The sequence below is a fragment of the Vipera ursinii genome, assembly GCF_947247035.1.
Source record: "Vipera ursinii genome assembly, chromosome: 10".
Classification (NCBI taxonomy): Eukaryota; Metazoa; Chordata; class Lepidosauria; order Squamata; family Viperidae; genus Vipera; species Vipera ursinii.
In genome coordinates this window covers 18,921,986-18,944,644 of record NC_139520.1, presented here as the reverse complement: position 1 = coordinate 18,944,644, position 22,659 = coordinate 18,921,986, and the positions used below count along the sequence as shown (strand labels likewise).

At 41.4% G+C, this 22,659-nt stretch overlaps 1 protein-coding gene across 2 annotated transcripts in view; it reads right to left on the bottom strand.

Moving 5' to 3' along the window:
- The window catches only part of FTO (FTO alpha-ketoglutarate dependent dioxygenase), a 151,362-nt gene that overhangs the window by 111,756 nt on the left and 16,947 nt on the right, over window positions 1-22,659 (bottom strand). For both annotated transcript variants that reach the window (XM_083370606.1, XM_083370607.1), the window contains exons 2-3: window positions 12,359-12,436; window positions 8,014-8,677 (exon numbers count right to left, since the gene is read on the bottom strand). In XM_083370606.1, the coding sequence (XP_083226732.1) occupies window positions 8,014-8,677; window positions 12,359-12,436 (742 nt within the window). The remainder of the gene's footprint in view (window positions 1-8,013; window positions 8,678-12,358; window positions 12,437-22,659) is intronic.

Here is a 22,659-nt window from a genome sequence, read left to right as displayed (position 1 = left end):
TTTGTAGAGCCGCCCATCTTACAACCAACTCTTGCAAATGAATAAGAGGAGTTAGACAGAAAAGGATGTGCAAAGTAGAATTCACGTATAGGAGGAAAAAATAACCAAACCAGACACCTTTTTGATTAATTGTTGACTGTTTTGCCCAATGAAGCTTACTCTCTAAAATTTTGGAAAGAAGAATGAACAAAGATGAAAGGAACGGAACATGGAAAATCCTAAGGAATGAAGAATGGATGAAAATGACTGTTGTATATATCCAGATTGTTTCTGATTAATGTTCAGGATTCATGCACCCTTCCCACATCTGTGTCCATACATACAGCATCATGACTCAGCTAATATGACACTCACCAGATCCCTTTCTAAGATGTCAGCCTAGCCCCTTGTAAAATAAAATAAAAGTTGCCAACTGTATGGAGATTCTTCAAAGAAAGACTGATTAATTGTTCTAACTGTCAGGAAATTTCTCCTTAGTTCTAGGTTGCTTCTCTCCTTGGTTAGTTTCCATCCATAGCTTCTTGTCCTGCCTTCAGGTGCTTTGGAGAATAGCTTGACTCCCTCTTCTTTGGGGCAGCCCCTGAGATATTATAACACTGCCATCATGTCACCCCTCGCCCTTCTCTTCATTAAACTAGCCATACCCATTTCTAGCAACCGTTCCTTGTAAGTTTTAGCCTCCAGTCCCCTTTGCTGCTCTTCTCTGCACTCTTTCTAGAGTCTCAACATCTTTTTTACATCGTGGTGACCAAAACTGGATGCAGTATTCCAAGTAATACCACTTTACCAAGACCTTGTAAAGTGGTATTAACACTTCACGTGACCTTGATTCTATCCCTCTATTGATGCAGCCTAGCATGTTGTTGGCATTTTGGGCAGCTGCCAAAACTGAAATGCAAATTGTCTTGGCAACTGGCACCTTTGCTGGTTATTCTGGGTGCCTCTGTGGTGAAGCCAATCCTACTTCCAGTAATCTTTCCAGATTCGTTCCAGAGCTGACATCTTTTAACATTTTCCTTACTGCTGGGAGATTATTTTTTTTTAAATCCCAGAAAACAATTCCTTGCAGCCTTTTTAAATTGCTGTTAACTGACCTTGCATCTATTAAGCAGCAAATAGAGGGGGATTACTAGTAAATTATCAATCGACGGGAACATTGCAAACCAGTTTATAAAATCATTAGTGACCGAGAAGCTGTCATAAGTTCTCACCGAAATCCAACCAAGGTGCAAATTTACTTAAAGCCGCTCGACACGGTCGAGATTCTTTTCGAAAATATTATTTTATTATTAGCGTTCCTTGTGCAAAATGCACGCGCATGGACCGAAAGTCCACGTTATGAAAGGCCTTTCCCAAACAGTCAAAAACCGCAGTCAATCACAGGTTTGTTAGCCTGCTAAACATTAACTTGTCAACTAACAGATCCAGTTGTTTATTACTGTTCAAGATTTACGCACTTCAGTAAGCCTTCAGAGGCAAGTCGCCAAAAACAACACCGGTGAAGGAGGCATCTATGCAGAAGGATCCTTTACATCTAAAAGGCACAATCCTGCTTCCTGGAGAGGAGACTACACCGTTGCAGACAGAAAAACTATATACTGCAGTATTTCTTCGTATCTGCTAGCTGTGGTTCATGAAAAAATTGACAAACGTGGCTTCCTCTTTCAAGCCAAAATGTTCTGATCCTTGATTCTCCCCATGATACTCTCAGGAGCAACATCAGCTATGGGAGGAACTAGAATGCTTTATTTGGCCAAGTGTGATTAGACACATAAGGAATTTGTCTCTAGTGCAGAAGCTCTCAGTGTACATACAAAGCAACAGAAGGAAGAGGACTGCAAAGAAGGGAGTTGGGGGGGGGAAGTCAACCTATTTCCCAAAGCCCCAGAAGACAAGAAGCAATGGATGGAAACTAAATAAGGAGAGAAGCAGCCTAGAACTGAGGAGGAATTTCCTGACAGTGAGAACAATCAATAGGATCTTTTAATTTTGGAAGTTGTGAGTGCTCAATCACTGGAGTTTTAAAGAATAGAATAGAATAGAATAGAATAGAATAGAATAGAATAGAATAGAATAGAATAGAATAGAATAGAATAGAATAGAATAGAATAGAATAGAATAGAATAGAATAGAATATAGAGTAGAGTAGAGTAGAGTAGAGTAGAATAGAAGAATAGAATAGAATAGAATAGAATAGAATAGAATAGAATAGAATAGAATAGAATAGAATAGAATAGAATAGAATAGAATAGAATAGAATAGAATAGAATAGAATAGAATTTTACCAGGAAACATAGAAAAGGCAGCCTAGAAAAGTCAGTGCCCTCCTAACCATACCCAAGCACTCCGAATTTGTTGGTGATGTCCATTTTTCTCTATGTGTTCATGGTGACCTAACCCTAACCCTAACCCTAAGTGGAATTTTCCTCCAATGGGATTTTCCCATGTATTACAGCCATACAGCATGGTTAAATATACACAGACATTAGGTAGTACTGTTGTGTGAACTTATGGTTTTGAAGGTGTGTGGGAGGAGAAGAATTAATCTTCTGCTAACTATCCCAGATTGTTAACTTTTACAGAAATCAAGAGCTATGGGTGATATAGCTTGGCCCTATAACCTTAGGTGTGTGACTCATTGTGTCCTCCCTTTTGTTGCCAGATGCAATGTGTACAGCAAGCATTCTGTATTTTTATTGCATTGAATGATGCCCTAGGATTGTATGTCAATAATAAATAGGTAGGATCAATAACTTAGGACCGCCCCCCGATATGCGTTCGTTTCGCCGGGACCTGAAAACCTGGTTTTTCGATCTATCAGGCCTGGACTGAAGGAGTTTTAGCTTTTTAAATGTTGTTTTAATTGGGCTTAATTAATTTAATGTATTTTAATTCTATATTATTTTTATATTGTATTTTATGCTGCCCTGTAAACCACCCTGAGTCCTTCGGGAATAGGGCGGTATAGAAATTTAATTAATTAATTAAATAAATAAATAAATAAATAATAAAAGCCTTATTATACAGTGATTATTATAGATAGTTCTAATATAAATAGAGCTACAAGATTACATTACACAGTGATATGGTGCCTGCTTTAAAATGACCTCCACGTATTTAGCCTAAAGTCTGAATGCTGACAAGGGATCAACCAGAGACTGCATTTCATTTTAAATCAGAATAGATCTGGAAGGGACCTTGGAGGTCTTCTAGTCCAGCCCCCCTGTACCATTTCAGACAAATGGCTGTCCAGTCTCTTCTTAAAAGTCTCCACTGATGAAGCATACATTATTTCAAGACCAAAATGTGGGGTTTTAGGTTCCGAGTCAGTGAGAATTCAGCACACCTAATATAAAAGAACACACTGAAGTTTACTTAGCCCAAAATAGCATCTTTCTCTCTTACAGCATGCCAGGGGAATGCTGTATTTGAGAGTCACAGGCTTAGATTGTCAAGACCCGGCTGATGGGTTGATTTTAAATCCACAGCTTTTGGTCCCTGAGATTTATAACCACAGAAGCTATTAGCTTAAGTAGACCAGTGAAATCCACCTGTCATTAGAATACATGAAATAGGAGACAGCCTTTTGAGTACGAACAGTCAAGTTTTCAGGGACCGCATAGATCAACATCAACAAGTTTAATTGTAAAATGAAACAGGAACTTGAAAGCAGCTGGAGGGGAAAAAATATTAGGAGGTGCTTGGAACAGCCAGAGAATCATGGCTGATTCATAAAATGTTTTAAGAATCCAATAGCATAAAGACTTAAAAAAACGTTTACAGTGGAATTCTGGGGTTCCGGGAAATGTAGTTTAAATATTGTGGCAACAGACTTACGTTTGTGGGGTCCTTGGGTCTCCTCAAATTTGATTGCTTTCTTGTAGACGTTTCATTGCCCAACTAGGTAACCCCATCAGTGCTACATCATCATCATCTAGCACTGATGATGTTACCTAGTTGATTAATGAAACATCTGCAAGAAAAACACGAAGCTCAGAGAGCATCAAGGACCTCTCATTTCAGCCCTGAGCTAAAGATATTCCCTCCTATCAGTGGGACTTAACACTTAGTTATTTTTATTTATTTGTTAAATTTATATGACACGACTCTCATCCTAGCATATTATGTTAGAGGTACCCAAAGTAAATGGAGAGCTGTTCCCTATTATTGATGTCCAACATCTGAAAAGTACTTCATCACTATAATTAAGGATTCGGGACACACCCAGCCTGGCTTCCTATATTACATTTAAAACTTAGCATGCTTTAATCATGGCTTATAAAAAAAAAATGGGTGAAGCCATCCACCATGCATTAACCCAAATCAAACACACGATCGGTTAGCGTCCTGTGCCACAGACTGGAACCAAATCAAAGGGGTTTGTTTTCATTAGGCCAGAATTACCTAATTGTAACTAAAGCTTTCTGAAAAAGATCACAAGCCAGAGATATGTGTGTGTCAGACACACACACACACACACACACACACACACACACACAGAGAGAGAGAGAGAGAGAGAGAGAGAGAGAGAGAGAGAGAGAGAGAGAGAGAGAGAGAGAGAGAGAGAGAGAAGAGAGAGAGAATGCATCTTGTAATTATTCAACCTTTCTGCCTCTAAGGTACTTATGACATTTTGTTAAATACTGTTAATCACTGCCGTTTAATTAACTTATTAGCACTTTGAAAAAGTTTCCTTGGATTTATGAAATAAAGGGGGAGGGGGAGGTTTAACGCCACATTCAGCCCAGCACAAGGCAGCTATTGATCAAACCCTGCCGAGTAAATTGGGAGACAAAGAGACTTTTGTCAAGTTTAATACTATCGTATAACCGTACGCCGAGCGCATAATCAGCAAGGTGCTAGGAGAGGCTGAGATTCTGGCATTCCCAGAAAGTCCCGGCGCCCACTGAAGAGTTCACAGGGCCCCTCCGGAAGCACTCGGCACCTTAAAAAAAACCCAGCCAATTTAACCAACGTTACCTTTTACAAGGGGAACCGGCGGAGGAATCTCTCCGCCAAACGGCAACTCCAATTACAGATCTATCTCGTAAATGGCCGAGTTTATATCCGCACTGAAGTTGAAGCTTCTCCCGCAGCTTGCTTGCTTGATTTAGCATACGGTGGTAAAAATGTTTAAAGGCGCATCATGACTGCATGCCCAAGGAGCCAACGTGAAACCGCGTGCTCTATTTAAAGATTCAAAGGTTTTTGAATTTACAGATTCTTCGTAACAGTCAAGTCATGATGGACTTGCATAGAGAAGGTCTCTGGGGTTTTCCCCCACCTGATAGGCTTTGTTGTGATTCAGGGTCAGCCTGTGGGTTCGGCAGTTGGGTCGGACGACTCACAGGAGGAGGAGGGGGGTGTTGAAGAGCTTGCTGAGGGGGTTGGACAGCTTGATGAGAGCCCTCAGCCAGGCCCCTCCCACCTGGTCACGACGCAGACCCAGCTGTGTGAGCCTGACAGCGTGGATGAAGATGACCCACAGCTGGCCCTGTTCAAGGACGCCCGATGCAGGAGGCAGTCAATCAGGAGTAAACAGAGGAAGGCAATGGGGCACCTCGGAAGGAGGCAGAGAGGGGCCACGCCCTGAACTGTATAAAAGGGGAATGCGTGGGAGGGCTGGTTTGCTGAAGGCAACCGCTTGAATAGTTCCTGTTTCTTAGCTCCTGTTTCATGGTTGGTGTCTTGTCTTGCTCTGTTTTATGTGAATAAATTTGGCAGGCTTTATTCCAGCCTCTTGCCGTTTGTAAAGGGGTTGTCCCTGCTTTTGCTGCAGGGCCGGTAGCAGGCTGGTACAGAACAGGCTTTCAGAGGGCACCGCTGCACAGCGTCACCCTGTTTTGGAGCATCACCACTACATCCTGAAGAGGAGAACTTTCCCCATTTATGGAAGAGAGACCAGGGCACCAAAGGGCAGCAAGGGGGCTCAATGGTTAAGAAGCTGGGCTTGACCGCTGGGAAGTCAATGGGCCAGGTTTGAGAGCCAAGCATCCTGCCACAGGATGAGCTCCTGCCTTTGCCTAGCACAGGGGTAGGCAACCTCGGCTCTTTTATGACTCATGGACTTCAACTCCCAGAATTCCTGAGTCAGCCTGGCTCAGCTTGGAAGCCTCTCCCTTTCCCCTGAGGGAGCGTGGCTGGCTCAGGAATTCTGGGAAGTTGAAGTCCATGAGTCATAAAAGAGCCGAGGTTGCCTACCCCTGGCCTAGCAGTTCAAAAGCATGCAAATAAGGTTTTGAAGAAAAAAGATTGTACCGCTACTTATCTGAAATGGTATAGGGCAGGGGGTAGGCAACCGTGGCTCTTTTATGACTGGTGGACTTCAACTCCCAGGATTCCTGAGCCAGCCTGGCTCCGCTTGGAAGCCTCTCCCTTTCCCCTCAGCGTGGCTGGCTCAGGAATTCTGGGAGTTGAAGTCCACGAGTCATAAAAGAGCCAAGGTTGCCTACCCCTGGTATAGGGTTTCCTGCTTGAGGAGGGGGTTGGACTAGAAGACCTCCAAAGTCTCTTCCAACTCTGTACTGTGGCTTGCTTATTCTGTGCAAAGAAAAGAGAGAAGATTGAAATAAGTCCATCGCTAACAAATCAGGTCCAATAGAAGGAGGTGTCATGTTGGCTCAAATACACACACACACACACACAGAGAGAGAAACACAGAGTAGATGCCTTGGAAATACAGATCTGTGAGAAAATGTGGCACAGAGATTGTAAGGGATCGATTTCCTTGGCTCCTGATCAGCAGTTTAATTATAGTAACTTTTCAGCCCACTTAAAGTGCTCGAGATAAGCCCAGCGATAGCAAAAATCGCCTAGCTTGCTCGGTTTGAACCCCCCCCCTTTTTTCTCTCTTTTATTCTACCATCTCTCCTACCTCCTCCAAATATCGAGAAAAATGCAGAGGGAGGAACAAACTACTTGCCCCAGGAAGAAAAAAACACGAATGTTTTGCAAATATATAGCAAAGCTGCAGGCGGTTTTTTGCAAAAACTAAGCTCCCAAAAGGAATAACTCTAGGCCTAGCTACAAGCCAAAGTGACGAGTCTGGACAATGTTGTTAAGCAGAACTGCCCAAGGGCAGTTAAGGACACTCTGCAGACTGGCCACCAATTCTTCTCGTTTTTATACGTAGCATAATATACATAAAATATGTAACATGCGCACGTAGTCCTAGACGTACAGCTACGATTGTGCCCAAAATTTCCTTTGCCAAGCGAGACAGCTCTTAAAGGGGATTTTTCCCCATTTTGCGACCTTTCTCGTCACGGCTGCTAAGCGAATCACTGCAGCTGTTCAGTCACACGGTTGTTAAGTGTGACTGGGCAGGCTGCAACGGTCGTAAGTGTGAAGAATGGTCGTAAGTCTCCTTCTTCAGTGCCGTTGTCACTTTGAATAGCCACTAAATAAACTATTTTTATTTTATTTATTTTAATTCCATTTATATCCCGCCCTTCTCCGAAGACTCAGGGCGGCTTACAAGCTTAGCAGTCGAAGTCTACCTGTAGGTAATATTATATAAATTCATACTTTAGTACAGTTCTCAAACTTTGCTTCACCGTGGACCCCCCCCTTTTAAATACCTTTTGTGGCCACGGACCCCCAAGACCTCACTCAAAATTTAAACCATAACATTTTGTTAAGCCTTCATGGACCCCCTGTGACATCGTGACACACCCACCCACCCCCCAGGGTTTCACGGACCACAGGGTTGAGGACCACTGTGTTAGTACATATTCACTGTACTTAAGTTGGTGTTCCTACAATAAATCCTTAATGAGATCAAGTTACCTTTTTTGTCCTGGGCCTGCCTATTTTTTCTTCTCGTGGTCCCACAAGTGTTTTTTTTTGGGGGGGGGGGTTTCTGAAGCAAGTTCTTCCTGGGCACCTAAACCTGAAGGCCAAAATGGCTTTTGCTTACAGAAAGATTTCCCCCACCATCACCACCACCCCTCCACCTTCACCTAACAAGATTTACTTTGTTAACTTAGCTTGCCACTCGACGGCTCAACCCACCTTCCACGCTGTAACTGTAGACTGCCACTGTTGACCTTTCCATTAGGTTTTCATCATGGTGCCAACTCACAGCCATTCTCCCCATGCCAAAATAGGGCTCCGGTTTCAAGGACGGCATTTCCTGGGGATCCATATAATTTAATAATGTCAGGTTGTAAGACGTTCTCTCTTTCAGGACGGTGGAGTCACACTTCGGGACCGGAGAAGAAGGGTTTTGATCTTGCAAAACAGCCTCCACCTCGGTAACGTTAGGAGCATAATCTTGATTCCCGTCCCCGAGGGGTGAATTCTCCATTCCTGTTGCCTGGGCCGAATCCTGCTCTTGAAAACCCAGCAAAGATTCTCTCCGCAAGTAGTCATTAAGCCTGATGAACGCTTTACAAGCCAGAGATATTTCAGGATTTGAATAGTTGATGTCGTAGCCTTCTGTAGGCCAAGGGACTGTAAATAACCTGGTGTTTAAATATTTGTAAGTGCACCCCGGGTTCCCAATTAATATACGAGACACGGGGGTAACAAAATCCTTCCCTTTGATCCTTACAAGGTCTTGGAAGAAACAAGCATGCTTTCGTAAAGTGAAAAAGGCTGTCTGGACTTCTTTGTGGATGTCTTGAGGGATCTTCTCGGAGGTCTTGAGAATAAGTTTGGGATATTTCGTCTTCCACTAAGAAGAAAAGGAGAAGATAAATCATTCTGATACATATTTGATGCTTATGATGGAGAGAGCGTTATATATAAAGATTTCAACTGAATTACCCATCTGATCCTTTGTCTATGGAGATTCTCACTCATCGAGGTCATGGTGGTTGCCCTTTTCAAAAGGCAACTGGACTTTCTTTGTTTTTCCTTGAAGACGTTTCGCTTCTCATTCAAGAAGCTTCTTCAGTTCAACTTCTTCTTCTTCTTCAGAACTGAAGAAGCTTCTTGAATGGGAAGCGAAACGTCTTCAAGGAAAAACGAAGAAAGTCCAGTTCCCTTTTGAAAGATGAATGAATCTTTATTGTCAAAGTACAACTATGTATACATTGAGATTAGCTGGAAACTGCTCACGTGCCCTCTGAAAACCCATGGATCCATTAGAGACCTTGGGCTACCTGATCTACTAGGACTTCCTCAATGAAGAGAGGGATCACACTGTGAAACGCCATAGAGAGGGATCTGTCCGTGTCAAGGTGCCAAGCTCAGTGGACATCTTCCTCAAATTTTCAGACCACACTGCTTCTGCCCCAAGATGGAAAGCAGATCTTATTTATTTATTTTTGTTTTTAAAGAAAAAGAGTAATTAAGGAGTCCTTGCTGCTCTCTGAGCTTGCTTGTTTTCTTGCATGAGGAATTGGGTGTGTCTAGTTTAATGAACTAAGGAGACATTTTCTAACAGTTAGAACAATTAACCAGTGGGACAACCTGCCTCCAGAAGCAGTGAATGCTCCAACACTGGAAGTCTTTAAGAAGAGACTGGACAGCCATTGGTCTGAAATGGTCTAGGGTTTCCTCCCTGAGCAGAGGGTTGGACTAGATGACCTCCAAGGTCCCTTCCAACTTTATTATTACTAAAACAAGCAAGCTCAGGGAGGACCGAGGGCCCCCTCATTCCAACCCTGAGCTACAAATATTCTCCTTCAAAAGAGGAAATGGAGACATATTTCTAACACATCCTCCGAAAATACCAATCAGGCTTCTTCCATTCCCTAGCCAGGCACCCCGCTTTGTCCTACATGAGGAAAACATTAAGAGATCAGAAGACAAAGAGAGGTTGAAAGAAAAAGAGAGGAAGGGGGGGGGAAAGAGAGAGAGAGAGAGAGAAAACACACCACCGAGCTCGTAGTGGATATTCTTACTGATTGAAGGGGCAAAAATCATGTCACTTCTGCTGTTATCTCTGACAGCTGCTATTAAAAGTCATCCCATTTTTTTGAACAGATCAAAGCAGCCCTAAATGAATCCAAAAAAACGGGGGGGAAAGCATACAAAAGTTTTTCAAGCTTAATTTTTTTAACATGCACGTTATCCCAGAACAAAATTTAACACGCTCAGAGCAAGCTGAGGTCAAGTGATATATTTTTAGCTGTCTACAAATCATACACGGCCTCTGTTTTTGTTTTTCCTTTCAGTCAAGATGACCTTGTCACTCAAGCGACAACGGCAGCCCCAGAAGCTTGGCCAAGCCATCTTTGGCCAAACAAGGTACCGCTTCAGTTCTCTACGGGGAGATAGTGACATTTGGATCAAGATATTTAGATGTTTCTAAATGGCGACCTTCCGAATTTGGATGCCCAGCCTGATGAGTTCTGCCTACATGGAGACCAAATCCTAAGAAGATCCTTAAGGAAGAACTGCTGCTGTAGCTGTTCAAACTAAGAAAAAGATTCAGGTTTTTTAGGTCTTTCGTTTGGCATTTTCCAATGTAAGAATAGAATAGAATAGAATAGAATAGAATAGAATAGAATAGAATAGAATAGAATAGAATAGAATAGAATGGAATGGAATGGAATGGAATGGAATGGAATGGAATGGAATGGAATAGTAGAGTAGAGTAGAGTAGAGTAGAATAGAGTACAGTCATGATAGACTAGACTAGAATAGAATAGAATACCAAAGTTGGAAGGGACCTTGGAGGTCTTCTAGTCTGACAGGAAACCCTATATCATTTCAGACAAATGGATGTCCAGTATCTTCTTAAAAACTTCCAGTGTTGGAGTGCCCACAACTTCTGGAGGCAGGTTGTCCCACTGACAAATTGTTCTCACTGTCAGGAAGTTTCACATTAATTCCAGGTTGCTTCTCTCCTTGATTAGTTTCCATCCGTTGTTTCTTGTCCTGCCTTCAGGTGCTTTGGAGAATAGGTTGACCCTCTCTTGTTTGTGGCAGCCCCTGAGATATTGGAAGGCTGCTATCATGTCACCCCTAGTCCTTCTTTTCATTAAACTAGATATAAATGGAGGGGGGGTGCATGCTTTCGCTTAACAAAGAATAACCAAACAACTACCTGGGTTCCCCTGTCGCGCAAAACTTTAACATGCTCTGGTTTTGTGTTATGTGGGCACAGCAATGATTACTCAAATAATTGTCTTCATAGTTTTTCCAGTATTTTCATTATCATGTTATTGTTGCACTTAAAGAGTCCAACAGAAGATAATTTTAGAAGTATATTACAGAGAGTATATAAAGTATATAGAAAAAGGAAGTGTAAAGAGTATACTGTAAGGTAACCAGAACTATAGAAAGTTATAAACCTGATACTTTCTAGATAGGTTAAGAGAATAACACACACACACCCCAAATACTCAACAAATATGACATTTTTAAGAATAATGCCAAATTGGTGGAAGTTCTCTACAATTTCAGGCTGGGATCTTTTGAATCCTATCTCAATAACTTTGAGATCTTTGGTACAATGCACAATGTCTAAATCTGAATTATACAACTTTTCTTGACAGATGTTAAGTGATACATTTTCAAATGCTGTAAAAAAGAATAATCCTCTTCCATCAATCTTTAGGAAGAAAAAGGCAGAAGGAGAGCATTCTTTTCTTCCTGAAACAGTGGGAGGGGAAAGCTAGGGGCCATTAAAAATGCATCTTTCGACCACATGTCAACATAAGAAAAGTTGACACGGTGATAATATAGGAACTCCTGCTGTAGCTGTTCCAACTGAGAAAAAGGTTCATTTTTATGTCTTTCATTCAGTATGTTCCAACTTAATTGGATAGAACTTACCCACGTTTTCCCATGTGTTTCATATTTGACCAAACTGTTGAAGAAAAAGTTTGCATACTTTTCAATTTCTTCAGTAACCCCTTCCTTGTTTCTACCAGTATGGATTTAAGCCTATTCATATTTTTCTCTGGCCCAGGTTTCTTATCTTACTAGGACGGAAACGTTTATCCAGATCAAGTCAAACTTTTCTGTATCACGTCCCTTTCTCTTCAAACTCACCTTCATAATTGAGTCAAACCCATATACCAGCTACTGTGTTTGCAGAGAGGACACCAAGAAAGGTGGAAGCCAGAAACTTCAAGTGGGGGCAACCACCTTAATTAATTAATTAATTTTATTTATTTTATTAGATTTATATACCGCCCTTTATTTACTTTGCAAATAAAGGGAAAATGAAACAAAGAGTCCAATTTGGCCTTCTATGAAACCAGGCAATAAAACGAAATCACCTTTAATCCATTTGGAGATATTTGTTTAATCAATTTTGATTTTGGAAGTTTCCTCTTGTTCTCTCACTAAGTAGCAAGCTGACGTAATCAAGAACGAGATGGGAAAAGGAAGACAAGACGAGCAAATGCATTATTAAGGTTTCTCAAAATATATTACATTGATTTTTTTTTAACATTACCAGTTGATGGAAATCTGCATCTTTGGGCGTCAAATACGGAAGGCAGCTTTCCCCAATTTCAGTCAGAAGTTTTTGTCTCTAAAAAGACAAGAGCAATTATTTGAGGGTAAGACTCAAACCTCTGGCAAAAGCTCTCCAGATTTCTTACAAAAATTATGGAAACACAACAAACCCGTAGAACATTCAAAATGTGAACGATTAAGGGAGCAAATGTACAACAAAAGGAAAAGATTCTTCCCTCCCAACATCACATAATTTGAGAGTAAATAGAAATAGTGTGATATAAGATACACACACCTCACCCGTTTCAATAAATCTCATCTATTTGGGATTGGTTTAGTTCTATTCCAAGCAAAGATGGCTTGCAGCGGAAGAGGGAAAGATGATAAGGGGAGAGGATAGAGAGAAGCAAGAAAGAAGGAAGTGATAGGGAAGGGATTGGAGAGGAGAGGGAGGGGAGGGGAGGGGAAGGGAGCAGAGGGGAGAGGAAGGGAAGGGAGTGGAGAGGAGGGGAAGGGAGGGGAGGGGAAGAGAAAGAAAGGGAGGGGGAGAGGAAGGGAAGGGAAGAGAAGGGAGGGGAAGGGCTTCAGAAAGAACTATTTTTATGTATGTACAATAAAAGAATATTGAGCTGCTAGAGTGAGGATATCTCATAAGTGCAGAGTAGCAATATATCTTGACAATTTCTTTGTCAAATGTTAAGCTCTTGGCATTAAAATGCACTCTGGAGTGGGAGTAATACCAGCTCACATGTGATTGTCAGATCTGACTAAGCCCGTGCTCTCCGGCTTGATGTGCAGACAAAATACACACACAGCTGGGCAGGCTAACACACAGCTCTTCTCATATGCAGGGAGCTGTCACACATGTGTCAAATACATCAAGCCACTTGCAGATTCCACCCAAATAAAATGGGGAAAAAGGGGGTGCCTGGGGGAGAGGGAGCTTGTTTTGCCAACCGGTTGGTTGATAACCTGTTGATGCGCCAGCAATGCGCCTGGCTATCCGCCGCGCTCGGAAAAATCCCAACGGATCAAGAGGTTTCCGGAGCAGACATTAATTCTCAGATAAAAATAAAAGGCGGTGCAGATTTTAAAATGCACGTTTAATGGGGTAAAAAAAAATGGCCCTGTCCAAACAAAAACGCTTTCAAATAACAACATTTGTGTTTCACCATTTTTTTAAAAAAAAAATCTGCTCTTCTCACTTCCCCCCCCCCCCCAGTCTTTTTCTCTCTGTGTGCACATATATAAAAAGCACTGGTTGGGTGGGAAATAAAAATAGGAAAGCTTCCGAGATTGCATGGTGCATTGCCGTGCTTGCAGTCAGGGCTGACATCCTTCAGGCCTTCTTCAAAGGGTGTGCAGGAAAGGAAAATAAGTAGTTTTAAGCACGGAACAAAACAGTCCCAGTCAAAACTCAAAAATGAGGGCTTGCTTTGTGTTGAGAACCAAAAAAAAACTATTTGCTTCACTCAGAAGCTAGAAATCCGGATGGCATCCAAGTGTTTCCTTTTCCTAACTGTCAAGACTATACAACACAGATGTTGCCTATCGCCCTGTCTGCTTGCCAGCATACGAAATGGATGACTACCCTTCACCTGTGTCAACACAAACTTAATTGAAAGCCAAATTTCAGGTTTTGTAAGGTTTCCCCCAAAGGGAACGGTGTGATAACCCGCTGGCTTCTCAAAAGCTTTTACCACAAAATAATGTGAAAAATCTATTCTTTGGGCAAAAGGCAGAAATGGTTTATTCTCAAGTGCTCACAAAGCGTGGTGATGGGGAATAAATATAGGAAGTTTGCTCTAGATCAATATACCATTTGATTTAACATTCGTGTAGGCCTGTTACTCGTCCCAGCTTCTGCCAACCTAGCAGTTCGAAAGCACGTAAAAAATGCAAGTAGAAAAATAGGGACCGCTACGGTGGGAAGGTAACAGCGTTCCGTGCGCCTTTGGCGTCTAGTCATGCCGGCCACATGATCACGGAGACGTCCTCGGACAAGCGCTGGCTCTTCGGCTTTGAAACGGAGATGAACACCGGCCCCTAGAGTCGGAAACGACTAGCACACACGTGCGGGGAAACCTTTACCTTTACCTTTAGGCCACTAGGATTTAAACTTCAGTCTTACTCAACATGGTTTCAGCTTCTGTATTGCATAGGACAAGGAGTGGCAGAGCCTGTGGGAGGAGCTAAAAGAGGAATCAGCCTAGAATCCCTACGTAGTCACAAGCAGATTGAGTCCAACTCCCCCCCCCCTTGAATTTTGTGGACCCTGATCTAACTCCAAGCAGGTGCTAACCTTTAGTTGAGAAGATTCCTGTGCATAATAGGCCTTGTAGCAATAAGTCAGTTTAACTGAATCTTCATTTTGTGGAGTTGATGTTTCATGCCTGACATACTGGAATTGAGCATGTCTAGTTTAATGAAAAGAAGGATGAGGGTTGACATGATAGCAGCGTTCCAATATCTCAGGGGCTGCCACAAAGAAGAGGGACTCAAGCTATTCTCCAAAGCACCCGAAGGCAGGACAAGAAGCAACGGATGGAAACTCATCAAGGAGAGAAGCAACCTGGAACTAAGGAGAAATTTCCTGACTGTTAGAACAATTAACCAGTGGAACAACCTGCCTCCAGAAGCTGTGAATGCTCCAACACTGGAGGTTTTTAAGAAGAGACAGGACAGCCATTTGTCTGTAATGGTATAGGGTTTCCTGCCTGAGCAGGGGGTTGGACTAGATGACCTCCAAGGTGCCTTCCAACTTCTTCTTCTTCTTCTTCTTCTTCTTCTTCTTCTTCTTCTTCTTCTTCTTCTTCTTCTTATTATTATTATTATTATTATTATTATTATTATTATTATTATTATTATTATTATTATTATTATTATTATTTGGTTATAACTGCCCAACCTCCCAATTTTTATCTGCCCTGCTGAACCGGGAATTCCCATGCTTTTTTCCCTACTGATGCTCCTGAACCCATACCCTTTTGTGATGGGAAATCTAACAACTTTGCAAGTTGTCATACCAGGAGCTTTGAAGCCCACCAGGTTGGCGCAGAGTAGACTATTTTACAAGTCTGCTTAGCAGCTTTCCAAGAAGTCAGAATGGGATGTCTCTCATGCTGACCAAGAGACAGACAGGAGTATCTTCTGCATGTGATGGATATATTCTACATTTAAGGGCTGATGATGAACACACTATGCAAATCAAACTTTTTCAGAGTTTTTGAAATGAGTAAAAGTTACGCTAGATCAGGACTGGGTAACTTTTAATGGTCCAAAGCCTGAACGGGTATGGTGATGCCGCAAGATGGAAGGAATCAATGGTGCATAAGAGGGCGACTTGAGGTTTCCATGTTTTCCTGGATTTGAAAGTCCTTTGTGCAGTCACACCTTGAGAGGTGTCATGCCTATTTTAGCACTTCCTCTATAGTACTCGTGCATTTCCCACCTCAAAATTACAGAAACTCTTGACATCAATTTTCAGCAAGGATGGCTGGAAGTCTTCCTGGATACAAGAAAACTGAGGGGACATTAGAAAACATACGTGACTCAACACAACCCTCCTTTGGAATTACGTCTGCAGTCAAAAAAAAAAGCAGTATTAAATTTGCAGAAACATCCAGTAATCTCATGCCGTAACTCTTTATATCTGCCTGTCTTTTATGCATCCCCAATTAGCAGTGAGAGAAGAAACTGTGGCAGAGGCAAATTTGGTTAGCACAACTTGGGTTGTGTGAAATAAATTGTCAATTGGTCAGATGACTGATTAAGTGACTAAAGCAATACAGCAATGCTAACAGAAGGGAATGTTTGTAGCTCAGGATTGACATGTGGGGTCCTTAGCACTCTCTGAGCTTGGCTGCTGCTTGGATATGCTTCATTACCAAACTAAATAACGTCGTCCGACTGATGTTGTTGTCTAGTTTGGTAATGAAACGTCTGCAAGAAAGCCAAGCTAAGAGAGCACCAAGGATCCCACAATACAGTAATAGTTTCTATTACTGTATTGTGGGACATGTTTCTTTTGTCTATAATAGTGCCTTTGTCCCACCTGATAAGAATCAAAGGGACCCACTCCACCAGACTTTCTAAGAGTAATTCCGTAGACTATCTGTGGTTTGCAAGAGTACCTAACATACACACCTGGAATACTGCATCCAGTTTTGGTCACCACGATGTAAAAAAGATGTCGAGACTCTAGAAAGGGTACAGAGAAGAGCAACAAAGATGATTGGGGGACTGGAGGCTAAAACATATCGGGAACGGTTGCTGGAATTGGGTATGTGTAGTTTAACGAAGAGAAGAGTGAGGGGTGACATGATAGCAGTGTTCCAGTATCTCAGGGGCTGCCACAAAGAAGAGGGAGTCAAGCTATTCTCCAAGGCACCTGAAAGCAGGACAAGAAGCAACGGATGGAAACTAATCAAGGAGAGAAGCAACCTAGAACTAAGGAGAAACTTCCTGACAGTTAGAACAATTAACCAGCGGAACAACCTGCCTCCAGAAGTGGTGAATGCTCCAACACTGGAAGTTTTTAAGAAGAGACTGGCCAGCCACTTGTCTGAAATGGTATAAGGTTTCCTGCCTGAGCAGGGGGTTGGACTAGATGACCTCCAAGGTCCCTTCCAACTACTACTACTTCTTCTTCTTCTTCTTCTTCTTCTTCTTCTTCTTCTTCTTCTTCTTCTTCTTATTATTATTATTATTATTATTATTATTATTATTATTATTATTATTATTATTATTACTACAACTTATTTTCTGATTAACAGATGAATCATAGTCACAAGACCAAAATGTTGGGCATCCTTTCCCGCTTGTCTGCAATTTTTGCAAAGCAACCTACAGGTGTACTGCTAAGAAACGACATCCTCCACAGTTGATATAAAGGGTGAAGTGTCTCAGGAATTTTAATGAATACAAAGAAAAGTGTAGTTTTAGCAAGCAAACATTGTACTCACATTTTATTTATCTTCACACCAAAGAGTTCCCCAAGGATAATAAGCTTCACAACTCTGCGGTGATGTCTGTTTTTTTTGGCACAGATTACTATAATCAACTTCAAATGTAAATTTGTCAGGTTGGAATTGATAATATTGCCTTCATGTGTACTTTGGGTCTTCCTAGTTGATCCGTTCAGTTCTCTAACTATTGAAATATACTTGTGCTGGCTTGTCTGATAGAAAGTCAATCAGGCTTAATAATATAAGAACTATTCAACATATTGAAATTCATCCAAGCTTGCAGGCTAAATCCATTACTGATTAACTTTTCCTGAATTGGTCTATAAATACCACTCTACCTACTAACTTGTTTGGAGTGCAAACTTCTCAAGATGATAGATGGGAAGGAAATTTCTCCACTGAGCAGAAGGCTAGGGTCAAGAGCCCCGTCTAACTCTACAAATCTGTGGCTCTTACAATTTTAAGGGCTTTGAGTTCTCTTTCTTCAGACGGTCTTCTCATCCCCTTACCCAAGAAAGAGGCTTACATTGGATCAAAGCGTTGTGAAAGTAACAGGATTATTTGCAGCATGCACAATCCAATATCTTCCGGGGGTCTGCAGGGCACCAACCTTACAAAACCCAATTGCATTAATAATTATCAGATGCTTCATTTTGACCATTCTGTTCCCCTCCTTGTAGTTCTTACTCTGATGCTCCATCCTTCAGCCAAGTGGAAAGTCATCTGCATTCGTGACGGATCATCCAAAAATATTTGTCAACTCTACTAGCATGTTGGTATGTCTGGCACATGGGTGACAATATTGAACCTTTGGAGTTAAAACCCTGAATTCTTGGCGGCGTGACTGGCATTGATCTTGAATTAAAACGGAAAAACAAATCTCCTTAAGAAGGTCCCCAAAGTTCATTCGGATTCCATAAAGAAAATTCTATAAATTCTTTACAGTTTTTAAAAGCCTCCTCTTCGCCCCAGGGTGCCATTTTTACAAAGTCGCCTTTGAGAATTGTTCAGAAGACTGCACAGTAGTCTAAGAATAGGTGCTAAGTGCAATTGCCCCTGTCCACACCATTGGCTAAAGAGAAGATCAATAAGCAGCCGGAGCATTAAATTCCACATATACTGACTGTCAGGCCCATTATATAGTAGTTGAACATCTTCATAGTTACAAAATGGCTGCTTCCTGCTAAGTTTTTCACCTCTCACCAGCCTGAAGTCCTCAGTTATCTCATCCATCATGGATTAGATCCAGGAATGCCAACTCCATAGTATGAGTTTTCTTTTTCAGAAGAGAGAAAAAGAGCATGTATTATCCCTTCCTTCCTTCCTTCCTTCCTTCCTTCCTTCCTTCCTTCCTTCCTTCCTGCTAAGACTTTCTTATCTATTTTCTAGCTGTAAGACTGCAAATCAACACTGTAATGGTTCACTAAGATAATATTTTTAGGGTTTTGGTTTACATCAAACTGTCTACTGCATCTGAATTCCTTGGAAAGATCAACAGTATCTCTCTCTCTCTCTCTTCTTTCTTTTTTTCTTTTCTTTCTTTCTTTTTTTCTTTTCTTTCTTTCTTTTTCCTATAAGTGAGGCTCTCTACGTATTCATTTTAACAAAGGAATGAACTGACAACAGATTTTCCAATGGAAAAAATATGATTTTATATCACTTTTGAATCCCTTTTGAGTTTAAACAACTGTCAAAGAGCTTAATAATATATAGATCATACGAGAAGACAATCTTTTTAAGTAAGTAGGTATATCTGGAATTTGGAGACCATGCAAGCCATTCACAAAATATCTATTTACTACAAGCCCAACTGGTTCAATTGCTTCTTGACTCTATCTGCCCACATCCAAAGAAATCCAGCATTTTTCTTTTCAAAGGATTCTTTTAGAAACTACCTAAGGCTTGGAGACATTCTTATAAAGTAAGTTGAGACTAAAGACTGTGACCCGGAAGCATGTCAAACTGCTACTTATGTTAATTAATAACAATTAAAAAGAAAATTTGGACAGGTAATCTAGCAGCCACAAAAGGTTCAACCAGTCTGGTTTGGAAGCATCCCTGCTTCAGACAGGAAGGCGGTGCAGAGGGTGGTGAGGACAGCAGAAAAGATCATTGGCAGTTCCCTCCCTCCCATCCAGGATGTGGCACATAAACGTTGCTTGAGCAGGGTCCGCAAAATTGTCTGGGACGCTACACATCCTCTCCACAACCTGTTTTCCTTGCTACCTTCTGGGAGGAGGTTTCGTGGTATCCGAAGCAGAACATCCAGATTCAGCCACAGTTTCATTCCATACGGCATTAACCTTGTGAACTCTCAAGCTTCTTCCTTCCATTATATATTCAAGATGGACAGTGTTAAATATTTATTTGTTATGTATATGTAGGGGTGTGGGTCTATAATATGCTGTATATAGTCTGTTTAGGTGTGTGTCATGTACGTGTTTCACTTTGAGAGCGGGCAACTAAATTTCATTTTTGATGTGTGCCGTTGGGCCCACATTAAAAAAAATGACAACAAAGGTTATCTTACCTTATCTATCTTATCTTATTCCTAGGGAAGAAGCAGGATGCATCACAATATCTTAGGAAGATCTGTCCCTTTTCTAGGAAGTCAAAATGGAAGCCACCAAGAGGGATGCAACCAGCCGAACAATGATTTGTTTTCTGTGCATGTGGGAATGGAAACTAAAAGCTTTAACTGCTTCAACTTTAATTATTTACCAGATGCTAAGAAGGAATTAATTAATTCAGCAACACTTCTGAACTTTGGAAGTGGAGCAAAGTTAAAGACCGCGCCAAGATTGTAATAAGACACAAACCGCTACTGTGCTTCTTGTATCTGCTAAATATTATTTTGAAGGTCAACCTTAACAATCCAGGAGCTACCCAACATTGAACGAGACCTCAACAATTTTTAACTTTGGCTCGGTGGAAAACCATCTCATTTATTTCCAGGCAATTCCAGGTCAACCTATTGGAGCCCCTGGATGGCCCAACAGCATAAAGCAGAACTGAGGTAACTTATGAAGACCAAGAGATATCTTGAATTGTTTTATTGAGAAGGTTATAATGGCCATAGCAAGCAAGACAATGAAGCAGTGTAGTTCAGTGGTTATGGAGTTTGACTGAAACCGTGAAGACTAAGAATGAAGTCCAACATTAACCTCACAAGCTCAAGGGGTGAGTTGGGGGGTCACCCTTCCTTCTCCATGTAAGGAGATAAAAGTGGCTGTATAAATTGACCATATAAAATAAAAATAAAAAAACAGTGAGCAAACTAGAAGAGAGATCCTTGAGGACGGAGTGGAAAATGCAGAAACTGCAGACTATTATAAATTACAACGCGAAGGAAGACAAGGCATTTGCGCACATGCACATACATGCCCCTTTGGCCATCTCATTATGAAGTAAGTGCCAGAACATCACATTCCACTCAAGTAAATTTCCTTAAAATAAATCAATGAGAACCAGTAGGGGGGGGGGGGAAGCAGAATTCTCTGTGTAACTCAGAACATACTTCTGTAATAATAGTCAGCCTATCAAATCCTTCTCCAGTTTAAAATTTTAATATCCAGTCTATATAAGATCAAAACAGTCTGTAAAATGCAAAGGGGAGGGAATTTATTCATGATTTAAATAAAGTAGGGGTTGGATAAAACGCTAGGATCACAAAGTCATCAGTACTGTAAGCCATACAAAATTGAAGAATTGTGTTTGGAGAACTTCAAAATCATACTACTTTTTGGTATCCAAGATGATAGAAAGGGCGGTAGAAAGTTACAAATAAATATGCTAAACCCTAAATAATTTCCCTTTCTGCAACAGAATCTCAAAGGTTTTCTCCATTTCTTAAACTATTTGTAGAGTCTACTTTTTCCCCTCCTTATTTATTTTCTCTTCTTTCCACCCAAGTTGAAAAATTAACTACCCCACATTTGGACGTCTCCCCCCACCCCCCACTGTCCTTTTGCACAAAAACGCAAACTTTCTTTGCATTAGACTTTGGAAAAACTCTAAGAAGAGGTTAATGTACACCCGCTTGAGAACAATTGCGCGGAAACTAACAGTGTCATACAGGCCTTAGGTTCCTACGCCCTTCACATTGTTTACAGAATGCACAATCTGTCACGTACAAAAACATTGGTGGAAAAAAAAAGTGAGGTGGTGTTAAGCTAGCGAGAAATTCTGCTAATTATTACACCAAATAAGCACAGTTAACAGCCAGAGCTGTGAGAGGACCATGTTTAAGGGTATTAAATGACAGCCTTGGATGGAGACGAATATATTACTATATGCCCTTTAACAATAAAACAGTATCCCTGACAGCTAAAGACTTCGAGTCTTGTGAAGGAGGGCTAAAGAATTTGCTTGATAAAGCAAAGTTTCAATGCCACCTAGCGACTTGCATAGAAAATTCAACCTCTTACACCAAAAGGCCAGTTTAGGCAGAGCACACATACAATCAAGGATGGAGCCACAAGCCACCGATGTTGTCATGGACACAACATGGAGAAAGGTGGAGTAAAACACGAGACTTGGTTTTTCCTCTCTGACTTGAGGTGATAGGAATATTCAGGATAGCTTTTGCCCAACCCAATCTAGTTCAGAGGTCTACCTTGTGGAACAGGGGTCCTCAACTCCCGGTCCGTGGACCGGTACCGGTCCGTGGCATGCCAGTAACGGGTCCACACAAACAAGCAAAGCCCCCTCCACGGGATGCAGGCAACACACAAAACCACACCCCTTCCAGTCCACGGAAAAATCTCTCTCCACAGAACCGGTCCCTGGTGCCCAAAAGGTTGGGAACCTCTGTTGCAGAAGACATGCTAAAACTTCTAGAAGTCAATGTATCTAGAAAATCAACAAGATTATGGTAGGGTGACTTATAGGAATGATCCTGAATTTCACAAGAGATGAGACAAGCAACCAAGAAACCTTCTAAGTTTTGGATTCCAGGGGGTCTCAACTCCAACCAACATGGCCAAGGTCCCAAATTACAAATTAACTATGGCATGCAAGAATGTACAATCAATGGAGTTGCACCTATGATTCCAGTCTCATAATGACCTATGCTCCACAGCTTGTCGTACTAATTAAGATTTAACTTCAATTATCACATCTACACCCCACGTTGCCCTGAGACAGAACCACGAACTGCCAGATGTAGATCAGATAATGAGAGAGACTGAACAGGAAAACATGGCTATCTATGTCTCCAAAACATCATGCCCGAGAAATTAACCCAACATTTAGAAAATAGACTTTTCAAAGCATAATGATAGCTTAGATTTGACAGCAGAAATTACTATTAAAAGGTCAATGTATTTTCTTT